The following is a 17236-nucleotide window of genomic DNA, read 5'->3' as shown; positions in this document are numbered from 1 at the left end:
GCTGGTGGGAGGGACCCTGGGAACTGGGAGGGTGGTAGAGCTATGGGTTACAGTGCTCATGAGCCCACTGGAGAAGGATCGGCTCCGTATTCACAGGCCCTGGGGCTCCAGAGCTGCCTCTGCACGTGTTATGCAGGGAGACCTGTGGCCACAGTCTCGTGGTTGAACAGTGCCTTCCTTCGTTCTGCAATATCCCACAATTTGCTAATCAGAGGTTATCAAGGCACAGCCGTCACCAGGGAATGATTTCGTCCACTTTGATTTCTGGAGCACATGGCATCTCAGGCATGAGGTTTGCCAATGCTGCTGTTTTCTCGTGAGGACAGGCAGCAATGTAGCCATAAGTGTATCCTTAGTACCCAAGATCACTTTATTACCACTAAAGGTTTCCTCTCCCTAAATGTGATAGTTCCTGTAGATGACAAAATAATCTACCTGAAATTGAATACTGTGGTTCCAGGAAGCACATACGAGTACTTCAGTATGAAACTTTTGATCGGCCAGAGGGATGGATTGTCGAGGGTTACCCTCCATCTCCAGGGTTGTTCACATCAGTGTACTGTCCAATGTCTACAGCTGCTACAGCGAGAGGCACCAAACAGCCAGGATCTGGAATTGCTGTAGATTTCCTCAGGCTGAGATTCCACTGTCTGATCAGAGCAAGCAGACCTGGATTCCCTGGATTCACGCCTGGTGGCAGCAATGATGTGTTTGTTCCTTGAAGAGTGACTGAGTAGCCTTGGCCTATATTCTCTGGATTCTTTTTAACAGATCTCATTGTTGTCCTTGTCAATCATTTAGCAAAATTAGTATTAGGCATAAAATTTGAGTACTGAAATTATTCAGTAGCAGTTACAGGGGAAGAAAGCCCTGGGACTGATTGATGTTGCTGCGTTGATAGCAGCTGAGAACACAATGGAATAATCAAAACTAACTTCTGTCAGCACACTCACACACTCATGTACATATGGTCTCACACACACACACACACACACACACACACACACACACACACACACACAGTCTCACACACACACACCCACCCACCCACCACCTGTTGTTTGCCCATATCGCAGATCTCAACATTCCGGCTTCTAAAACACAAAATATTAATTCTTTGTGTTGACCATTTGAACTCTCACCTTATGTTTGCAATCTCCAAATGCACACTTTTTAAAAGATTATTTTTGGTTAAGATTGATATATTTGGCATATTTAGGCATTTGTTCTGGATCACAAGCACTAATACTGTGTTTAGGTTGGGTTGGTCTCGGCATATGTTTATTATCTTTTTACGATATTTTGAATTTTGAATTTTTCCATTTTTTTCATTGGAGTTCAGAGAGGCAGGACTGCACAGGCGTGTGACGTCAGGCAGTGAAGTGCCAAGATTTAAAAGGTCAGAAATCCTGATTCTGGTTTAATTCGGAGAAGGGAGTCTGAGAATCGGAGTGGGAGTGCGGTGGAAGCCATTTTGAATTTCTTTTTTTCTCACTGGAGTTCAGAGAGGCGGGACTGCGCAGGCGAGTGATGTTGGGCAGTGAACCGCGGAAGATTTAAAAGGAACACAGCCTCGTACAGCGGGCAGCGTCGTTTGCGGGCGGCGGAGTGAGCCGGGAGCAGAGTGAAGGCTTAAGGGCTTTGGCTCAACAGGCTTAGGCGGAAACGGGCAAGGCGAGGAAGGTTTGGTGTTCATTTTTTCCTGTTATTTGAGGAGGGGGGAAGTATGAGTGTGAGGGCAGCTTGTTGTTCTCGGTGTCGGATGTGGGAGGTCCTGGAGTCTCCTAGCCTCCCGGTCATCCATATCTGCGCCAGGTACGCCGAGATGCAGCTCCTAAGGGACCGTGTTAGGGAACTGGAGCTGCAGCTCCATGACCTTCGTCTGGTCAGGGAGAGTGAGGTGTTGATAGAGAGGAGTTACAGGCAGGTGGTCACACCGGGGCCACAGGAGGCAGACAAGTGGGTCATGGTTAGGAGGGGGAAGGGGAAGAGTCAGGTACTAGAGAGTATCCCAGTGGCTGTGCCCCTTGACAATAAGTACTCCTGTTTGAGTACTGTTGGGGGGGGACAGCTTACCTGGGGGAAGCAACAGTGGCTGTGCCTCCGGCACAGAGTCTCGCCCTGTAGCTCAGAAGGGTAGGGAAAGGAAGAGGAGGGCAGTAGTAATAGGGGACTCGATAGTTAGGGGGTCAGATAGGTGATTCTGTGGACGCAGTCAGGAGACCCAGATGGTACTTTGCCTCCCTGGTGCCAGGGTCTGGGATGTTTCTGATCGCGTCCAAGATATCCTGAAGTGGGAGGGAGAGGAGCCAGAAATCATGGTGCATATAGGTACCAATGACATATGTAGGAAAAGGGAAGAGGTCCTGAAAAGAGAATATAGGGAGTTAGGAAGGGAGTTGAGAAGAAGGACCGCAAAGGTAGTAATCTTGGGATTACTGCCTGTGCCACGCAACAGTGAGAGTAGGAATGCAATGAGGTGGAGGATAAATGTGTGGCTGAGGGATTGGAGCAGGGGGCAGGGATTCAAGTTTTTGGATCATTGGGACCTCTTTTGGCACAGGTGTGACCTGTACAAAAAGGACGGGTTGCACTTGAATCCTAGGGGGACTAATATCCTGGTGGGGAGATTTCCGAAGGCTACTGAGGAGACGTTTAACTAGAATGGTTGGGGGGTGGGAATCAAATTGAAGAGATTAGGAGAGAGGAGGTTAGTTCACAAATAGAGAAAGCTAGTAGACAGTGTGTGAGGGAGGATAGGCAGGGGAGAGATCGAGAGCACTCAGACCGAAGATGTAGGAGAGAAGGAAGAAAAAGATAACAAAGTTGTTTGCTCCATTAAGGAAAACCAGAGAGTAAGGGGTGGAGAGTTTCTTAAATGCATCTATTTTAATGCTAGGAGCATTGTAAGAAAGGTGGATGAGCTTAGAGCATGGATTGATACCTGGAAATATGATGTTGAAGCTATTAGTGAAACATGGTTGCAGGAGGGGTGTGATTGGCAACTAAATATTCCAGGATTTCGTTGCTTCAGGTGTGATAAAATAGGAGGGGCAAGAGGGGGAGGTGTTGCATTGCTTCTCAGAGAAAATATTACAGTGGTGTTCTGGCAAGATAGATTAGTGGACTTGTCTAGGGAGGCTATTTGGGTGAAATTGAGGAATGGGAAGGGTGTAGTGACGCTGATAGGGGTGTATTATAGACTGTTACGTACCCCGTAACTGGGTTGCCAAACCAGCAGAAATGGAACGCTTGTTGGAGTCTGTGATTACTCGGAACTAATAAAGTCTTATTAAAGAAATAAGTAATACAGTACACTAATCGCAAGGATATAAATGTAACAGGTTAGCGATGATAATACACACATATACACAGAAATAGGGTAATAGGAATCAACCAAGCTCTATTGCAGTCTAGGGGTAAAATGATCAGTCTTAAGTGAAGCAGAGTTCAGTTCAGTTTAGTGCAGTTCGAAGTAATCGCTGTTGTTGTACTGTTGGGGAGAGAGCGAGAGAGAGAGAGAGAGATGCATGCAGTTGGTTTCGGGCAGACCTTTTGATGTCTTCTGATCCCGCTGTGGTCACCGACTGTGACCCCCTCCATTCCGGATACAATTGTTCTTCCACGGTGAACCCGGCACCCAGGCAAGGGCGGACACACACGCCAGGTTCCCACTGATAGTACCTTTACACCCTGTGAGCCTCTGACCAATTCCCGCGAACCGGTCCTCCAAACTTACAGCAACTTGTGGGGGCACACTGCTCTTTCCAGGGTCTCGTGGCGGGTCGTGCCTTAGTAAACCTGCTCTTTTTATCCCCCTTCTGGGGTATCAGCTGTCCATCAAACTTCAAACAGTTCGGGTTCAAAGCAAATGGTCTGTCAATATCTGAATTGTGTTCCTTTCTTGTTTATCTCTCTCTTCTCTCTTATTAGCATTTTGAATGTTTCTCCATTGTCTTCCGTTATCTCTCTCATTAGCATCATCCGTAGCTCTGCTTGGCGTCACACATGACACTCCCACCCTTAAAAGGATTTTTACCAGGATAAAAATTATAGGCACGAGTGCACATTATAAGATACGCACTAATATACAGGTAGTCATCAGCTATTTGGCTGATATAGAGAACTTTAAGTTTTAACACCTTGACAGACAATCAGCAATCACATTGTCAGTTCCTTTTATATGTTTTATCTTAATATCAAATTCCTGTAATACCAGGCTCCAACTTAATAAGCGTTTTCTTTTATCCGTCATTGTGGCCAAAAACACTAATGGATTGTGATCAGTGTAAATTATCAGTGGTTTCCGTGCCAGACAAATATAAACCTCAAAATGTTGTAATGCCAGTATGATTGCCAGTAATTCCTTCTCCACAGCGGAATAATTTCTCTGATGGACATTAAACTTCTCAGAAAAATAAGCCACTGGGTGTTCAATTTCCTCTTTGTCTGTCTGCAACAGCACTGCCCCTGCCACTTTGTCGCTAGCATCTGTTGCTAGGGAGAAGGGTTTTGAAAAGTCAGGCGCATTCAATACAGGGTGGTGACACAGAATCGCCTTCAGACTCTCAAAGGCTTGTTGACAAAGATCATTCCACACAAACTTTGCATTCTTCGGCAAGAGCTTAGTAAGAGGGAGGGTAATATCCGCAAAGTTTTTGCAAAACTTCCGATAGTACCCCACCATCCCCAAGAACCTTCTCAGGGCTCTCTTATCCGTCTGGATGGGAACTTCAGAGATAGCCTGCATCGGTGCCGGCTGCCCCTGTCCTACCACATACCCCAGATAAGTGACCTTAGCATGGCCAAACTCACTTTTCGCGAGGGTCCCTGTCAGGTTGGCTTCAGACAGCCGTTTAAACAGTTCCTCTACTGCCACAATGTGCTCCTCCCATGTGTCACTCCAGACAACCAAATCGTCAATATACGCTTCTGCGTTCTTTAACCCTTTTATCACCGAATTAATCATCCTTTGGAAGGTCCCTGGGGCGTTTTTCATACCAAAAAGTAAAACATTATACTCGTATAACCCGGATGGAGTGACAAATGCTGAGATTTCTCTAGCCCGGTCAGTTAAAGGAACGCACCAGTACCCTTTCAGCAAATCGATCTTTGTGATGTACTTAGCTCTCCCCACTTTATCGATGCAATCGTCTACCCTTGGGATGGGGTAAGCATCAGTTTTTGTCTTGGCGTTCACCTTTCTGTAATCTGTACAGAATCGTATGCTCCCATCGGGTTTTGGGACAACCACACAGGGAGAGGCCCATTCCGATTTGGATGGCCTAATAATACCTGTGGCTAGCATGTGTTCAATTTCTTTCTCCACTAGCTTGCCCTTCTCCAAGTTCATCCTATAGGGATGTTGCTTAATAGGCTGATCTAATGTAACGACAACATCATGTGCCGTCCCCTTGCATCGCCTTGGGACATCCGGATATACATCTGCATGCTGGTTAATTAGCTTTATCAGCGGCTTGCTCTGTTCAGGGGTTAAGTGAGAGACCTTATCAGCAAAGTTGGCCAAAACAATAGAGCTCTCTAACCTGGTCGGCACCATACTTATCTTTTCAAGATGGGTTTTCCCCTTATCACTTCGCACCCCAGCCTCATTTATTTTTGTGATAACACTGACTAGATCTGCTTTCTGGTCGTGGTAAGCTTTTAACATATTTATATCTATTAACTGTGTTGGCTTACCTCTACAATACTCAATAATATCCTTCCTCATGTTCGGCCAGTAAAACTCTTTCATAATTCTATCGACTGTTTTCCTCACCCCAAAATGTCCACCGGAGGTATCTGGTGGGCCAGGTTAAAAATCTCCTCCCTATAAATTTTCAGCACTACCACCTGGTGTACCACCCCCCACTCCTCATCTGCGGGCACTGTATTTGGTCTCCACTTCCTCTTCAGTACTCCCTCCTTCACATAACAGCCCACTGGTTCCCTTTTTATTTCTGCTTCAGAGAGAGCTGTCTCCGTCAAGACCATCAGCTCCTCATCTCGTTCCTGTGCCAGTATAAATTCCTTCCTCGCTAATGATAAATCTACCTCAACTCCCTCACTTCCTTCCGCTCCACTATGCTCCTTCTTCTCACTTTCTAACCCCTCCTGGTACAAGGCTGGTAAAAACGTCTCAGCTAAATCTACATTTGCTTCGGCAGCCTTTCTGGACATGCATCGAGTTACTGCGCAAACGGGATAAACCTGTGAGTCCATGGGCGGGTCCTCAGTCCTGGCAGGCTTGCTCGTCAGCTTTACTGCTGGGTACACATCTCCACCTGCAAGGTCGTTACCAAGTAAAACCTCTACGTCTTCCATCGGTAATTCAGGCCTCACCCCTATCGTGACCGGTCTGGAGACCAAGTCACTTTTTAGGTGTATCTGGTGCAAAGGTACTGCTTCAGTCCCTTTCCCAATGCCTTTTATCACACTGACCTCCCCAGTCTCGGTCTCTGAACTAAAGTCTAACACCCTCCTTAAGATCAATGACTGACAAGCCCCAGTGTCTCTCCAGATCCGCACTGGAACTGGGGTTGACCCCTGCTTCACCGACACCAATCCGGCCGAAATAAACTTCTCGCACCCTTCCTGAACTCTATCAGACCTCTTCTCCCCTAGTGGTTTGTTTGCCGGCTCAATACAGCCAGTTGGAGTCGTCGTTTTTCCTTACCCCGTCTCCTTCTTTGGGGCAAAGCACCTGGATGCAATTTGACCAGCTTTCCCACAATTATAGCATACGACCCCAGGATAATTCCTACCAAACTACTTCCTGTCTTCCTTATCCTTCTCACTAGTCCCGGGCTTACTTTCTGGCTTTTCCAGTGGACTTTCTCCGCCCTCTCGACTACCCTTCTGGTAGCTCTTACTCAGGGTAAACTTTGCTTTGTGTGTTAATGCGTACTCATCCGCTAACTTAGCAGATGCGGCTAAGGTTTCTCATCTAGATAGGGTCTCGTACCTTCAGGGACACAACCTTTAAATTGCTCAATCAGTATTAGCTGTATCAGTCTGTCATAATCCCCGTTGACCCCTTTCGAGGCGCACCAACGCTCACAATACATCTGCATCTCACGGGCAAACTCTAAATACGTGCGGCCCCACTGCTTCCTCACATTCCGGAACTTCTGCCGGTATACCTCCGGGTCCAACTCATAAATCCTGAGTATAGCCTCTTTCACCACATCATACCTCTGGGCATCTTCTGCTGACAACACTGAGTAAGCTTGTTGAGCCTTCCCCTTAAGCACGCTCTGAAGCAAAACAGCCCACTTATCCCTCAGCCAGTCCTGACTTGCAGCGACTTTTTCAAAATGTAGAAAGTACCGATCAACATCGGCCTCCTCAAATGGGGGAACCAACCTAACCTCCTGGGTCGCCGTGAACCCTCCACCTTGGTTCGGCATTTGGCCCCTCTCCAGCGCCATCCTTAACTTCTTCAGCTCAAACTCCCTTTCCTTCCCTCTCTCTTCTCATTCTAACTGCTTTATTCCTCTTCCCGTTCTAACTGCCTTACTCTCTCTTCCTGTTCTAACTGCTTCTATTCTCGTTCTAATTGCTTTACTCAGAACTCGTGCTCGAGTCTTAACTTTTCCATCTGCAGCTGCACTGCCTCTCCACCAGGTTTGCTCATAGACACCACCTCCAGCTCCCTTTGGGGAAACACACCTTTAGGTACATAATGCTCAACAATAGCTCTGTGCATCTCCGCTCTCCTCATTGTTGGCTTCCCCTTAAAAAGATTCAACCGTTTGGCAACAGTTGCCAATTCTGATTTCTTGGCATCCTCTAATGCCTCCAAGGTTGGCGCCTTTAGAAATTTCTCAATCTCTATTTCTGCTGTTTTCCCTTTTTTTGAATTTTAACCCAATCAATTTATTCAGTTCCAATTTTGGCATTCAAAATCCCAGACGAGATCCCCACTTATGTTACATACCCCGTAACTGGGTTGCCAAACCAGCAGAAATGGAACGCTCGTTGGAGTCTGTGATTACTCGGAACTAATAAAGTCTTATTAAAGAAATAAGTAATACAGTACACTAACTGCAAGGATATAAATGTAACAGGTTAGCAATGATAATACACACATATACACAGAAATACGGTAATAGGAATCAACCAAGCTCTATCGCAGTCTAGGGGTAAAATGATCAGTCTTAAGTGAAGCAGAGTTCAGTTCAGATTAGTGCAGTTCGAAGTAATCACTGTTGTTGTACTGTTGGAGAGAGAGAGAGAGTGAGAGATGCATTTGGTTTTGGGCAGACCTTTTGATGTCTTCTGATCCCGCTGTGGTCACCAACTGTGACCCCTCCGTTCTGGATACCATCATTCTTCTGCGGTGAACCCGGCACCCAGGCAAGGGCGGACACACACCCCAGGTTCCCACCGATCGTACCTTTACACCCTGTGAGCCTCTGACCAATTCCCGCGAACCGGTCCTCTAAACTTACAGCAACTTGTGGGGGCACACTGCTCTTTCCAGGGTCTCGTGGTGTGTCGTGCTTTAGCAAACCTATTCTTTTTATCCACCTGCTGGGGTATCACCTGTCCATCAAACTTCAAACAGTTCAGGTTCAAAGCAAACGGTCTGTCAATATCTGAATTGTGTTTCTTTCTTGTTAATCTCTCTCTTCTCTCTTATTAGCATTTTGAATGTTTCTCCATTGTCTTCTGTTATCTCTCTCATTAGCGTCATCCGTCCGGTAGCTCTGCTTGGCGTCACACATGACAAGACCACCTAATGGGGGGTGAGAATTGGAGGAGCAAATTTGTAAGGAGATAGCAGATATTTGTAGTAAGCACAAGGTTGTGACTGTGGGAGATTTTAATTTTCCACACATTGACTGGGAAGCCCATTCTGTAAAAGGGCTGGATGGTTTGGAGTTTGTAAAATGTGTGCAAGATAGTTTTTTGAAGCAATACATAGAGGTACTAACTAGAGAAGGGGCAGTGTTGAATGTCCTGTTGGGGAATGATATAGGGCAGGTGACGGAGGTATGTGTTGGGGAGCACTTCAGGTCCAGTGATCACAATACCATTAGTTTCAATACAATTATGGAGAAGGATAGGACTGGACCCAGGGTTGAGATTTTTGATTACAGAAAGGCTAACTTTGAGGAGATGTGAACGCATTTAGCAGGAGTGGATTAGGACAATTTCTTCTATAGGAAGGATGTAATAGAGAAATGGAGGTCATTTAAAGGTGAAATTTTGAGGGTACAGGATCTTTATGTTCCTGTTTGGTTGAAAGGAAAGGTTAAAAGTTCGAGAGAGCCATGGTTTTCAAGGGATGTTGGAAACTTTGTTCGGAAAAAGAGAGGAATCTACAATAAATATAGGCAGCTTGGAGTAAATGAGGTGCTTGAGGAATATAAAGAATGTAAAAAGAATCTTAAGAAAGAAATTAGAAAAGCTAAAAGAAGACATAAGGCTGCTTTGGCAAGTAAGGTGAAAATAAATCCGAGGGGTTTCTATTTGTTATATTAATAGCAAAAGGATAGTGAGGGATAGAATTGGTCCCTTACAGAATCAGAGTGGACGGCTATGTGTGGAGCCAAAAGAGATGGGGGAGATTTTGAATAATTTCTTTTCTTCAGTATTCACTAAGGAGAAGGATATTGAGTTGTGTAAGGTAAAGGAAACAAGGGTAGTTATGGAAAGTATGATGATTAAAGAAGAGGAAGTACTGACACCTTTAAGGAATATAAAAGTGGGTAAGTCTCCGGGTCCAGACAGGATATTCCCTAGGACCTTGAGGGAAGTTAGTGTGGAAATAGCAGGGGCTCTGACAGAAATATTTCAAATGTCATTAGAAACGGGGATGGTGCTGGAGGATTGACTTATTGGTCGTGTTGTTCCATTGTTTAAGAAGGGTTCTAAGAGTAAGCCTAACAATTATCAGCCTGTGAGTTTCACGTCAGTGGTGGGTAAATTGATGGAAAGTATTCTTAGAGATGGTACATATAAGTATCTGGATAGACAGGGTCTGATTAGGAACAGTCAACATGGATTTGTGCGTGGAAGGTCATGTTTGACAAATCTTATTGAATTTTTTGAAGAGGTTACTAGGAAAGTTGACGAGGGTAAAGTGGTAGATGTTGTCTATATGGACTTCAGTAAGGCCTTTGACAAAGTTCCACACGGAAGGTTAGTTAGGAAGGTTCAATCATTAGGCATTAATATCTAAGTAGTAAAATGGATTCAGCAGTGGCTGGATGGGAGACACCAGAGAGCAGTGGTGGATAACTGTGCGTCAGATTGGAGGACGGTGTCTAATGGTGTGCCTCAGGGATCTGTACTGGGTCCAATGTTGTTTGTCATATATATTAATGATCTGGATGATGGGGTGGTAAATTGGATTGGCAAGTATGCAGATGATACTAAGATAGGTGGAGTTGTGGATAATGAAGTAGGTTTTCAAAGCTTGCAGAGAGATTTACACCACTTAGAAGAGTGGGCTGAAAGATGGCAGATGGAGTTTAATGCTGATAAATGTGAGGTGCTACATTTTGGGAGGACTAATCAAAATAGGACATACATGGTAAATGGTAGGGCATTGAAGAATGCAGTAGAACGGAGGGATCTAGGAATAATGGTGCATAGTTCCCTGAAGGTGGAATCTCATGTGAATAGGGTGGTGAAGAAAGCTTTTGCTATGCTGGCCTTAATAAATCAGAGCAATGAGTATAGGAGTTGTGATGTAATGGTCAAATTGTATAAGACATTGGTGAGACCAAATTTGGAGTATTGTGCACAATTCTGTTCACCGAAATATAGGACAAATTTCAATAAAATTTAGAGAGTGCAGAGGAGATTTACAAAAGTGTTGCCTGGGTTCCATCTCCTAAGTTACAGAGAAAGGTTGAACAAGTTAGGTCTTTATTCTTTAAAGCATAGAAGGTTGAGGGGGGACTTGATAGGGATACTTAAAATTATGAGGGGGATTGATAGAGTTGATGTGGATAGGCTTTTTCCATTGAGAGTAGGAGAGATTCACACAGGAGGACATGAGTTGAGAGTTAAAGGGCAAAAGTTTAGGGGTAACATGAGGGGGAACTTCTTTACTCAGAGAGTGGTAGCTGTGTGGAACGAGCTTCCAGCAGAAGTGGTTGAGGTAGGTTTGATGTTGTCATTTAAAGTTAAATTGGATAGATATATGGACAGGAAAGTAATGCAGGGTTATGGGCTGAGTGCAGGTCAGTGGGACTAGGTGAGAGTAAGAATTTGGCATGGACTAGAAGAGCCGAGATGGCCTGTTTCTGTGCTGTAATTGTTACATGGTTATATAAGTAAGTCAATAGCATCATAACATTTTAAGTAACGTTTGGACATTAAACACACAGCGCATATTTTCCCCGTATGAACATATAAAATCACTGCAACACACCAATATCGCTGAATCAGTGCGAGCCCTGGGCTTGTTTTCCTGCAACAACACGGTCCTATCGAGGGGTGATTGGAGACAGCGATACTCGAAGGGGGTTCCTTATGTCCAGTCTATTCCGCAATTTAGTTTTCGTTGCATTCACTGCAGAAAACTCCGCTTCGCAGAAAAATGTTGGAAATGGAAGCAGCGTTTTCAGTGCTTTCGTGGCTATCTCAGGATATTTAGCCTTGACTTTGATCCAGAATACCGGCAGAGATGTTATGTCAAACATACTTTTCAGCCCGCCGTCATTTGCAAGCTGGAGGAGTTGATCTCCTTCCCGCGCTGACATGGATGACACGGGTAATGACCTCGCGTGCGTAATGGCTCAACAGTGGCCATGACAAGGAATGAGGAAAGGTTCTGGATGCCAACCGCCGTAAAACAAGATACAGATACAGAGGAAAGGTTTCCTCACAGCCCGGCAGGGAATGAGGAAAGGTGCCGCCCGTGACAGGGAATGAGGAAAGGTGCAGCTGACTCATATCGCCAAATCATATCATTTCCTCGCGGCCCGGTAGCAAATGCTTTGCGGCCCAGTGGTTGGGGACCGCTGCACTGAACCACTGCGCCCCACTTAAACAGGCCAATCTGTCTTCCACCCTTGGGACCATATATTGGTCAGGAACAGTGCGCCAGTTCAGGGTCCTGTAGTCCACGCACATGCGTACCTACCCATTTTTCTTCCTTGCCACCACTATGGGGGATGCAGAGGGGCTCTGGGACTCCGCGATAATCCCTGCATCCTTCAACTGCCGCACATCTTCCACATCTGCTGGGGCCAACCGCTGCTACCTCTCCCTAAACGGGGTGTCATTTGTCACCCGGATAGTGTGCCGAGTGCTCTTGGAACATCCCACATCAAACTAACCCTGCGAAAAGACATCCCCTAGCTCCAGCATCTTTTCCACCAGCCTGCTCTTATACTCTGGCGGTACAGGGGAGTCTTTAAAATTAAAGGCCTCCTCGGTCAGCCCCCCCCCCCCCGTTCTCCAATAGTTTCCCTCCAGTGGGCTTCACGGGGGCGCTGGACATCACCGTCACCAGGAACAAGTGCGCGAGGGGCATCCCGCGCTTAAAGGTGATCTCCCTCTCCGTTATGTTCCTTACAATCACCCCCATCCGCCGTGCCTGTACAGCCGAGGGCCTCGCAATTCAGGTCTCACCAGCGCCCCAGCCGGGAACCGGGACTCCCCTTCCAGGTCGTCTGGGCGTCTACTAGCAGGGCCTCGCCCACCGGTACTCGGGGGAATCTGGGGATCCCCATCACTAATGCCATCTCCCCTGGCTTTATCACCTTAGGCCTCGCCTGAGTACACCACACCGTCCTCGTTTGCACTCAGGATCCAGCCCGTGGGGGTCACCCAATTCTTCGAACACCACTCGAAACACTGGGTGTACCGAGAGGGTCTCCAGAAAGTTCTCCCCCGTCGCCTTCTTACAGGCGCCCAGGAGCCGTCGCACCAAAGGGGAGTTAGTCCCCACTAGCGGGGCAGCGCCACCGGTTTCCACCGGGTCCGGACAGAGCAACACCAACGTCTCAAGAGCTTCCGACACTCCCACATCGCTCTCCAGGAATTCCATTCTCACTGACGGGTACCCATCGTACGGGTAATCACCGTCACTTATGCCCCAAATCTCCAATGCATTAAACGGGGTTACTGGCAAATGCTTCAGATATTTGTTGTAGAACGACCGGTACAGTAAGGTAACCTGCGATCCTGTGTCAACGATGGCGTTTGCAAAGATTCCCTCCATCCGTAGGGACACTCTGGAACGGAGTCCCACCAGTCCACCCGGAATAAGAGCTTGTGCTTTTGGGGGTTCCATGGCTGCTTTCTGGGAACGTGTTCCTCCCGAGACTCCAGTCCGTTCCCTCACTGAGCCTCTCCTAAGTTTCCCGACACCTCTCCCTTCTTAGAGGCCCAGGGGCCCTCCCTTCTCGGAGCATCTTGTCTCTCACAATCCCTCCGCAAGTGACCCGCTTCCCCACAGCTGTAGCACACCCCCGGCCACTCACATTCTCGCCGGAAATGCCCCTCCCTCCCACAGTTATAGCACACGCTACCCGCCACCTCTCTCCTTCCGGGACGACCCCCGAAGGGGGTACTCCCCCTGTCCATCCCCGCAAGCGGGGAAGGGGGGGTCCCTGCCCACCAGGACCCCTTGGATTTCTCTGTTCTCAACACAGCTACCACCTCCTGAACGGCTGAAGACCATCCCCGGGGGTCCGAGCCCCCTTTTCGGCCCGAAGCACTCTCCTCCTCCCGCACCTCTCTAATCAGCTGCCCAAATGATGGAGTTGGGGGGCTCCTCTTATATGACTGCCAGATACTCCAAGCCACCCTGCCATCCTCCCGGGAACCGTTACATATCTGACTCATCCTCAGCTTCGCCACTTCGTCCGCCTTCACTACCCCTCGGCGCCAGAACCCAGTAAGCCTTTCTTCCAGCAGGAAAATGTATTCTGAGAGCTTTTCCCCTCTTCCCTGCCCCATGTTTTGAAACTCCGCTAAAAGTCGCCAGGGATTTCCTGACAGTCCAAGCACTTCCTCCAAAGCGTCCAAACACTCCGGCAGGGAAGCTGAGGGCCGTTCCACTCTCAAATCGCGGACTACACTGGCCACCCCGCCCCTCAAACTTTCTACTAATCGCTGTCTCTTTTCCTCATCCGAAACTGACCACGCCTCTAACAACTGGGACGTATTCTCCATCCATGCCTCATAGTCGTCCTCCTCTTCCAGGGTGGGCATGGCTCCTGAGAAAATTCTGAGCTTCGAGTGGGGCCCCTCAACCCTTCTCACCAGGGAGGTAATGGCAGCCACTAACTCGGAGGTCTCATCCCTAACTGGGGGACGGGGCCTGGCCAAGTCTTCCCACTGTAACCCTCCACCCCTGGCTACTGGCACCTCCCCTGGGGCCTCATCTAGCTCCTCCTCCGGCACCTCATTACCTTTGTCCTCCAGGAGGGTGTGGAGACCCCACGGCCCTGCCTCCCCCTGGACGTGGACTGTCGCTGGTAGTTCCCACGTCATGATGTCGGCACTCATCCAAACCAGCACCCAGCTGGACTCCATTTCTTTCCCACACCTTCTAGCTACCAGTTCTACCTGTCTGATACCTTTAATCAAACTCAACCCTCGCACTAGTACATCTCCCGAAATGCGGAAATCTACCCCATTTAGCACACACGCATGATTCACCGGTACATTCTCTAATTCACACCAATTTACAATCTTATCTCGATCCATCTTCGCACTACTTAACGCAGCAATTATTACAGCTTTACTGAAAATCCAAATCCTGGATGAGCCCCCACTTGTAACGCTGAGCTATATTGGTTGGTATATATCTAGGGAAAATCCCACCGAGCACCGGCCTGAACGCTTCCCGCTGAGTCGGTTGCTGTACCACAGCCACCCGAATTAATCCTAAACATCAATTATCAGCCAGCACACACAGTACGTTTTACCAAGTACACTTTATAGATATTACTAAGTATGAAATTAATATAAGTTCGATACAGAAAAGGAAGTAATGGAAATAAAAGGCGCCAGACTTATCAAAGCCCAAGTTCTTCGTGCACAACCGTTGGAGCTCAGTAAATTCCTGACAACCACCCGGATCCTGTCGACTCACGGCTCGGGACCACCCGGAGTGATCGACTGGAGCCTTTCGCACGTCTGCCGTCCTCCCCATCTCTCCTCCGACTCCCCGCCAAAAACCCCCGTCCCCCCTCCGAATCCCCGCCAAAAACCCCCGTCCCCAGTGATATGAGACAGCATTATCACCCGAACAAAACGATACATGACCACCCATTGGCTAATAGCACCCCGATATCTGTATTAACCCAAGCAAACGTCTAGCTAGAGACTTTCTCAGCATTTAACATAAAAAGAAGCCATTTTAATCCACATACGCAGCAGTTTAAAAGATTAACATAACAAAGAACCATTTAAAATTTAACATACAATAAAAAAGAGACGCCGTACACAATGCTGATGCAGGAAACATGCCGACACTTACAGACTGCCTCCAGCACATTTTCAGACTGTGCTGGTCGCAGATGCAAATAACGCATTTCACTGTATATTTTGATGTTTTAATGTACAGTATATATGACAACTAAAGCTAATATTTAAAATGAAATCTGTAAGCTTTCTTTTCATTACCTGAAAGCCTCATTTCCATTCTCATTACAGACATCCCCTCTCCAATCCTCCCCCTACTACCCCTCCACATATTAATATAAACACATTTTCTGATTGCTTGAAGCTGAACATAAAGTATATTTTCAGGTTACTTGTGTCACATAGAATTTGGAGAAACAAGAAATTAACTTCTATTGAATATAATGCATTTAGTTCCATAACGACACCGACACTGCAATAGTTTAACTAAGCTAAAAATGTTTTGTTGATGATTTTCATTTGTACTCAGTGTCTGAGGCTTCTTGCTTAAGTATCCAACAATAATCAGCCAGCATTGATGGATTCTAGTTGCCCCGATACCATTCCTCCATGATCACAGTGTCCAGGTGAAACCTTCCACCACGCTTGCACTGACAGTGCCAAGATTTGCACTGAAGAAGTCTTAACTGGGAATGCAGAAAATGAATCTTTGGCCATATCTTGTACTTCATGGATTTGTACGCTTGAAGCACGTTGTCAACTGGCTGCACGTGGTCTGTAGTGGCCATGAAAAATTTCAACAACATCCTTGGATGCCTTCCATGCGATTTTCACCGGTCACATTAGAATTTTTTTGAATTGCCTGTCATCGACGACCTGTTTGATTTGCAGACCAGCAAAAATGCCTTCTTTAATTTTGGTATCAGTTATTCCGGGAAACATCTGCCTCAAATATTGAAATCCTTCATGGAAATTTATTTCTAAAACCTGTCCTGCCATGCAGCGTCTGCCCTGCCTAAGCATGCTGTTACAATATGCACCTGACTCTGCCAGCATCCGGGGTTTAGACGCTCAGACTCTCTGGCTAGCTGGTGCAGCCCCTTTAAAGATTCAGACCCACCCCTCTAATTGGCAGCCATGTTTTGGGGCCAGGATTTTAATATTTAAAGGGCACCTGAACTGAGGTTCATGTCTCAATTGTCAGCTCTGTGTTGGATTCTTGTCTAGCATCTAGTTTATAACCTTGACTTCATATCAGTCTTATATTGTGTCTTGATTCTCATCTTAGATACTCCAGCACTGGGTCCCAACCAGCCCTGTGTTGGTCTCTTGTCACAGTATGGTGGAGCCTAATGTGGACCCAGTGTGGTATTGGAGCCTCTCGTCAGCTGTGGCTTGCTACAGTGAGAAAATTTCCAGACAGAGCCTGGAGATACATGAGCTCCAGGTTGCCATGCGCCAACCATTGCAAGGAGGAAGCCAAGAGTTACTCGGACGAGGCTGTCTTGCCGTGGGTTCTTCACTCAGTGTTTGTTGGTGTTTGTACTCCAGCCGTCCTAGTTCCCTATGGTGTGTGGAAAGGTGGCCTTCATGATCTCTCTCTCCTGATAGGGAGAGCCCTGGCTTGGGCCACTGTGCATTGAAAATGGAGGTCAGAGATTTGCTTGGATCTGGAGGGATTCATGACTGCCATGAAGAGGGTGTTCCATTATCCCACTGGACCAAACAGAGCCTCGGACCATCTAATGAAGGTGTGTAAGGGTAGTCAGTCAGCAGTGAACTGTGCCATTCAGTTTTGGACTTTGGCTGAGGAGTGTGGCTGGAATGGGGTGGCCTTGGTCACTTTGTACCGCCACGGATTTTGAGGCAAATTAAAGGATGCCCTTGCCTTGGGAGA

At 47.1% G+C, this 17236-nt stretch overlaps 1 protein-coding gene across 1 annotated transcript; it reads right to left on the bottom strand.

Annotated features, from left to right (window-relative positions):
• Positions 1–523: 523 nt before the first annotated feature.
• LOC134356387 (paraneoplastic antigen Ma3-like) lies at positions 524–14679 on the bottom strand. The gene is made up of 3 exons (XM_063067322.1): positions 13336–14679; positions 12726–13066; positions 524–785 (listed from the first exon to the last, which is right to left on the bottom strand). Exons 1-3 carry the CDS (start codon positions 14677–14679, stop codon positions 524–526), a joined length of 1947 nt encoding a protein of 648 aa, XP_062923392.1.
• Between the last annotated feature and the right edge of the window lie 2557 nt (positions 14680–17236).

The sequence above is a fragment of the Mobula hypostoma genome, chromosome 14 (genome assembly GCF_963921235.1).
Source record: "Mobula hypostoma chromosome 14, sMobHyp1.1, whole genome shotgun sequence".
NCBI lineage: Eukaryota > Metazoa > Chordata > Chondrichthyes > Myliobatiformes > Myliobatidae > Mobula > Mobula hypostoma.
Note: the sequence above shows the minus strand (reverse complement) of the source record. Positions and strands in the feature narration are given on the sequence as shown.

Excerpts from the sequence above, each read along its gene's own strand:
- LOC134356387 (XM_063067322.1), bottom strand. The coding sequence starts at position 14,679 with ATGGATCGAGATAAGATTGTAAATTGGTGTGAATTAGAGAATGTACCG. Across the intron at positions 13,067-13,335 it reads GGGCCTCTAAGAAGGGAGAG|ATTTGGGGCATAAGTGACGG; the intron begins GTGTCGGGAAAC and ends AATGCATTGGAG. Across the intron at positions 786-12,725 it reads GTACTCAGGCGAGGCCTAAG|GACAACAATGAGATCTGTTA; the intron begins GTGATAAAGCCA and ends ATGATTGACAAG.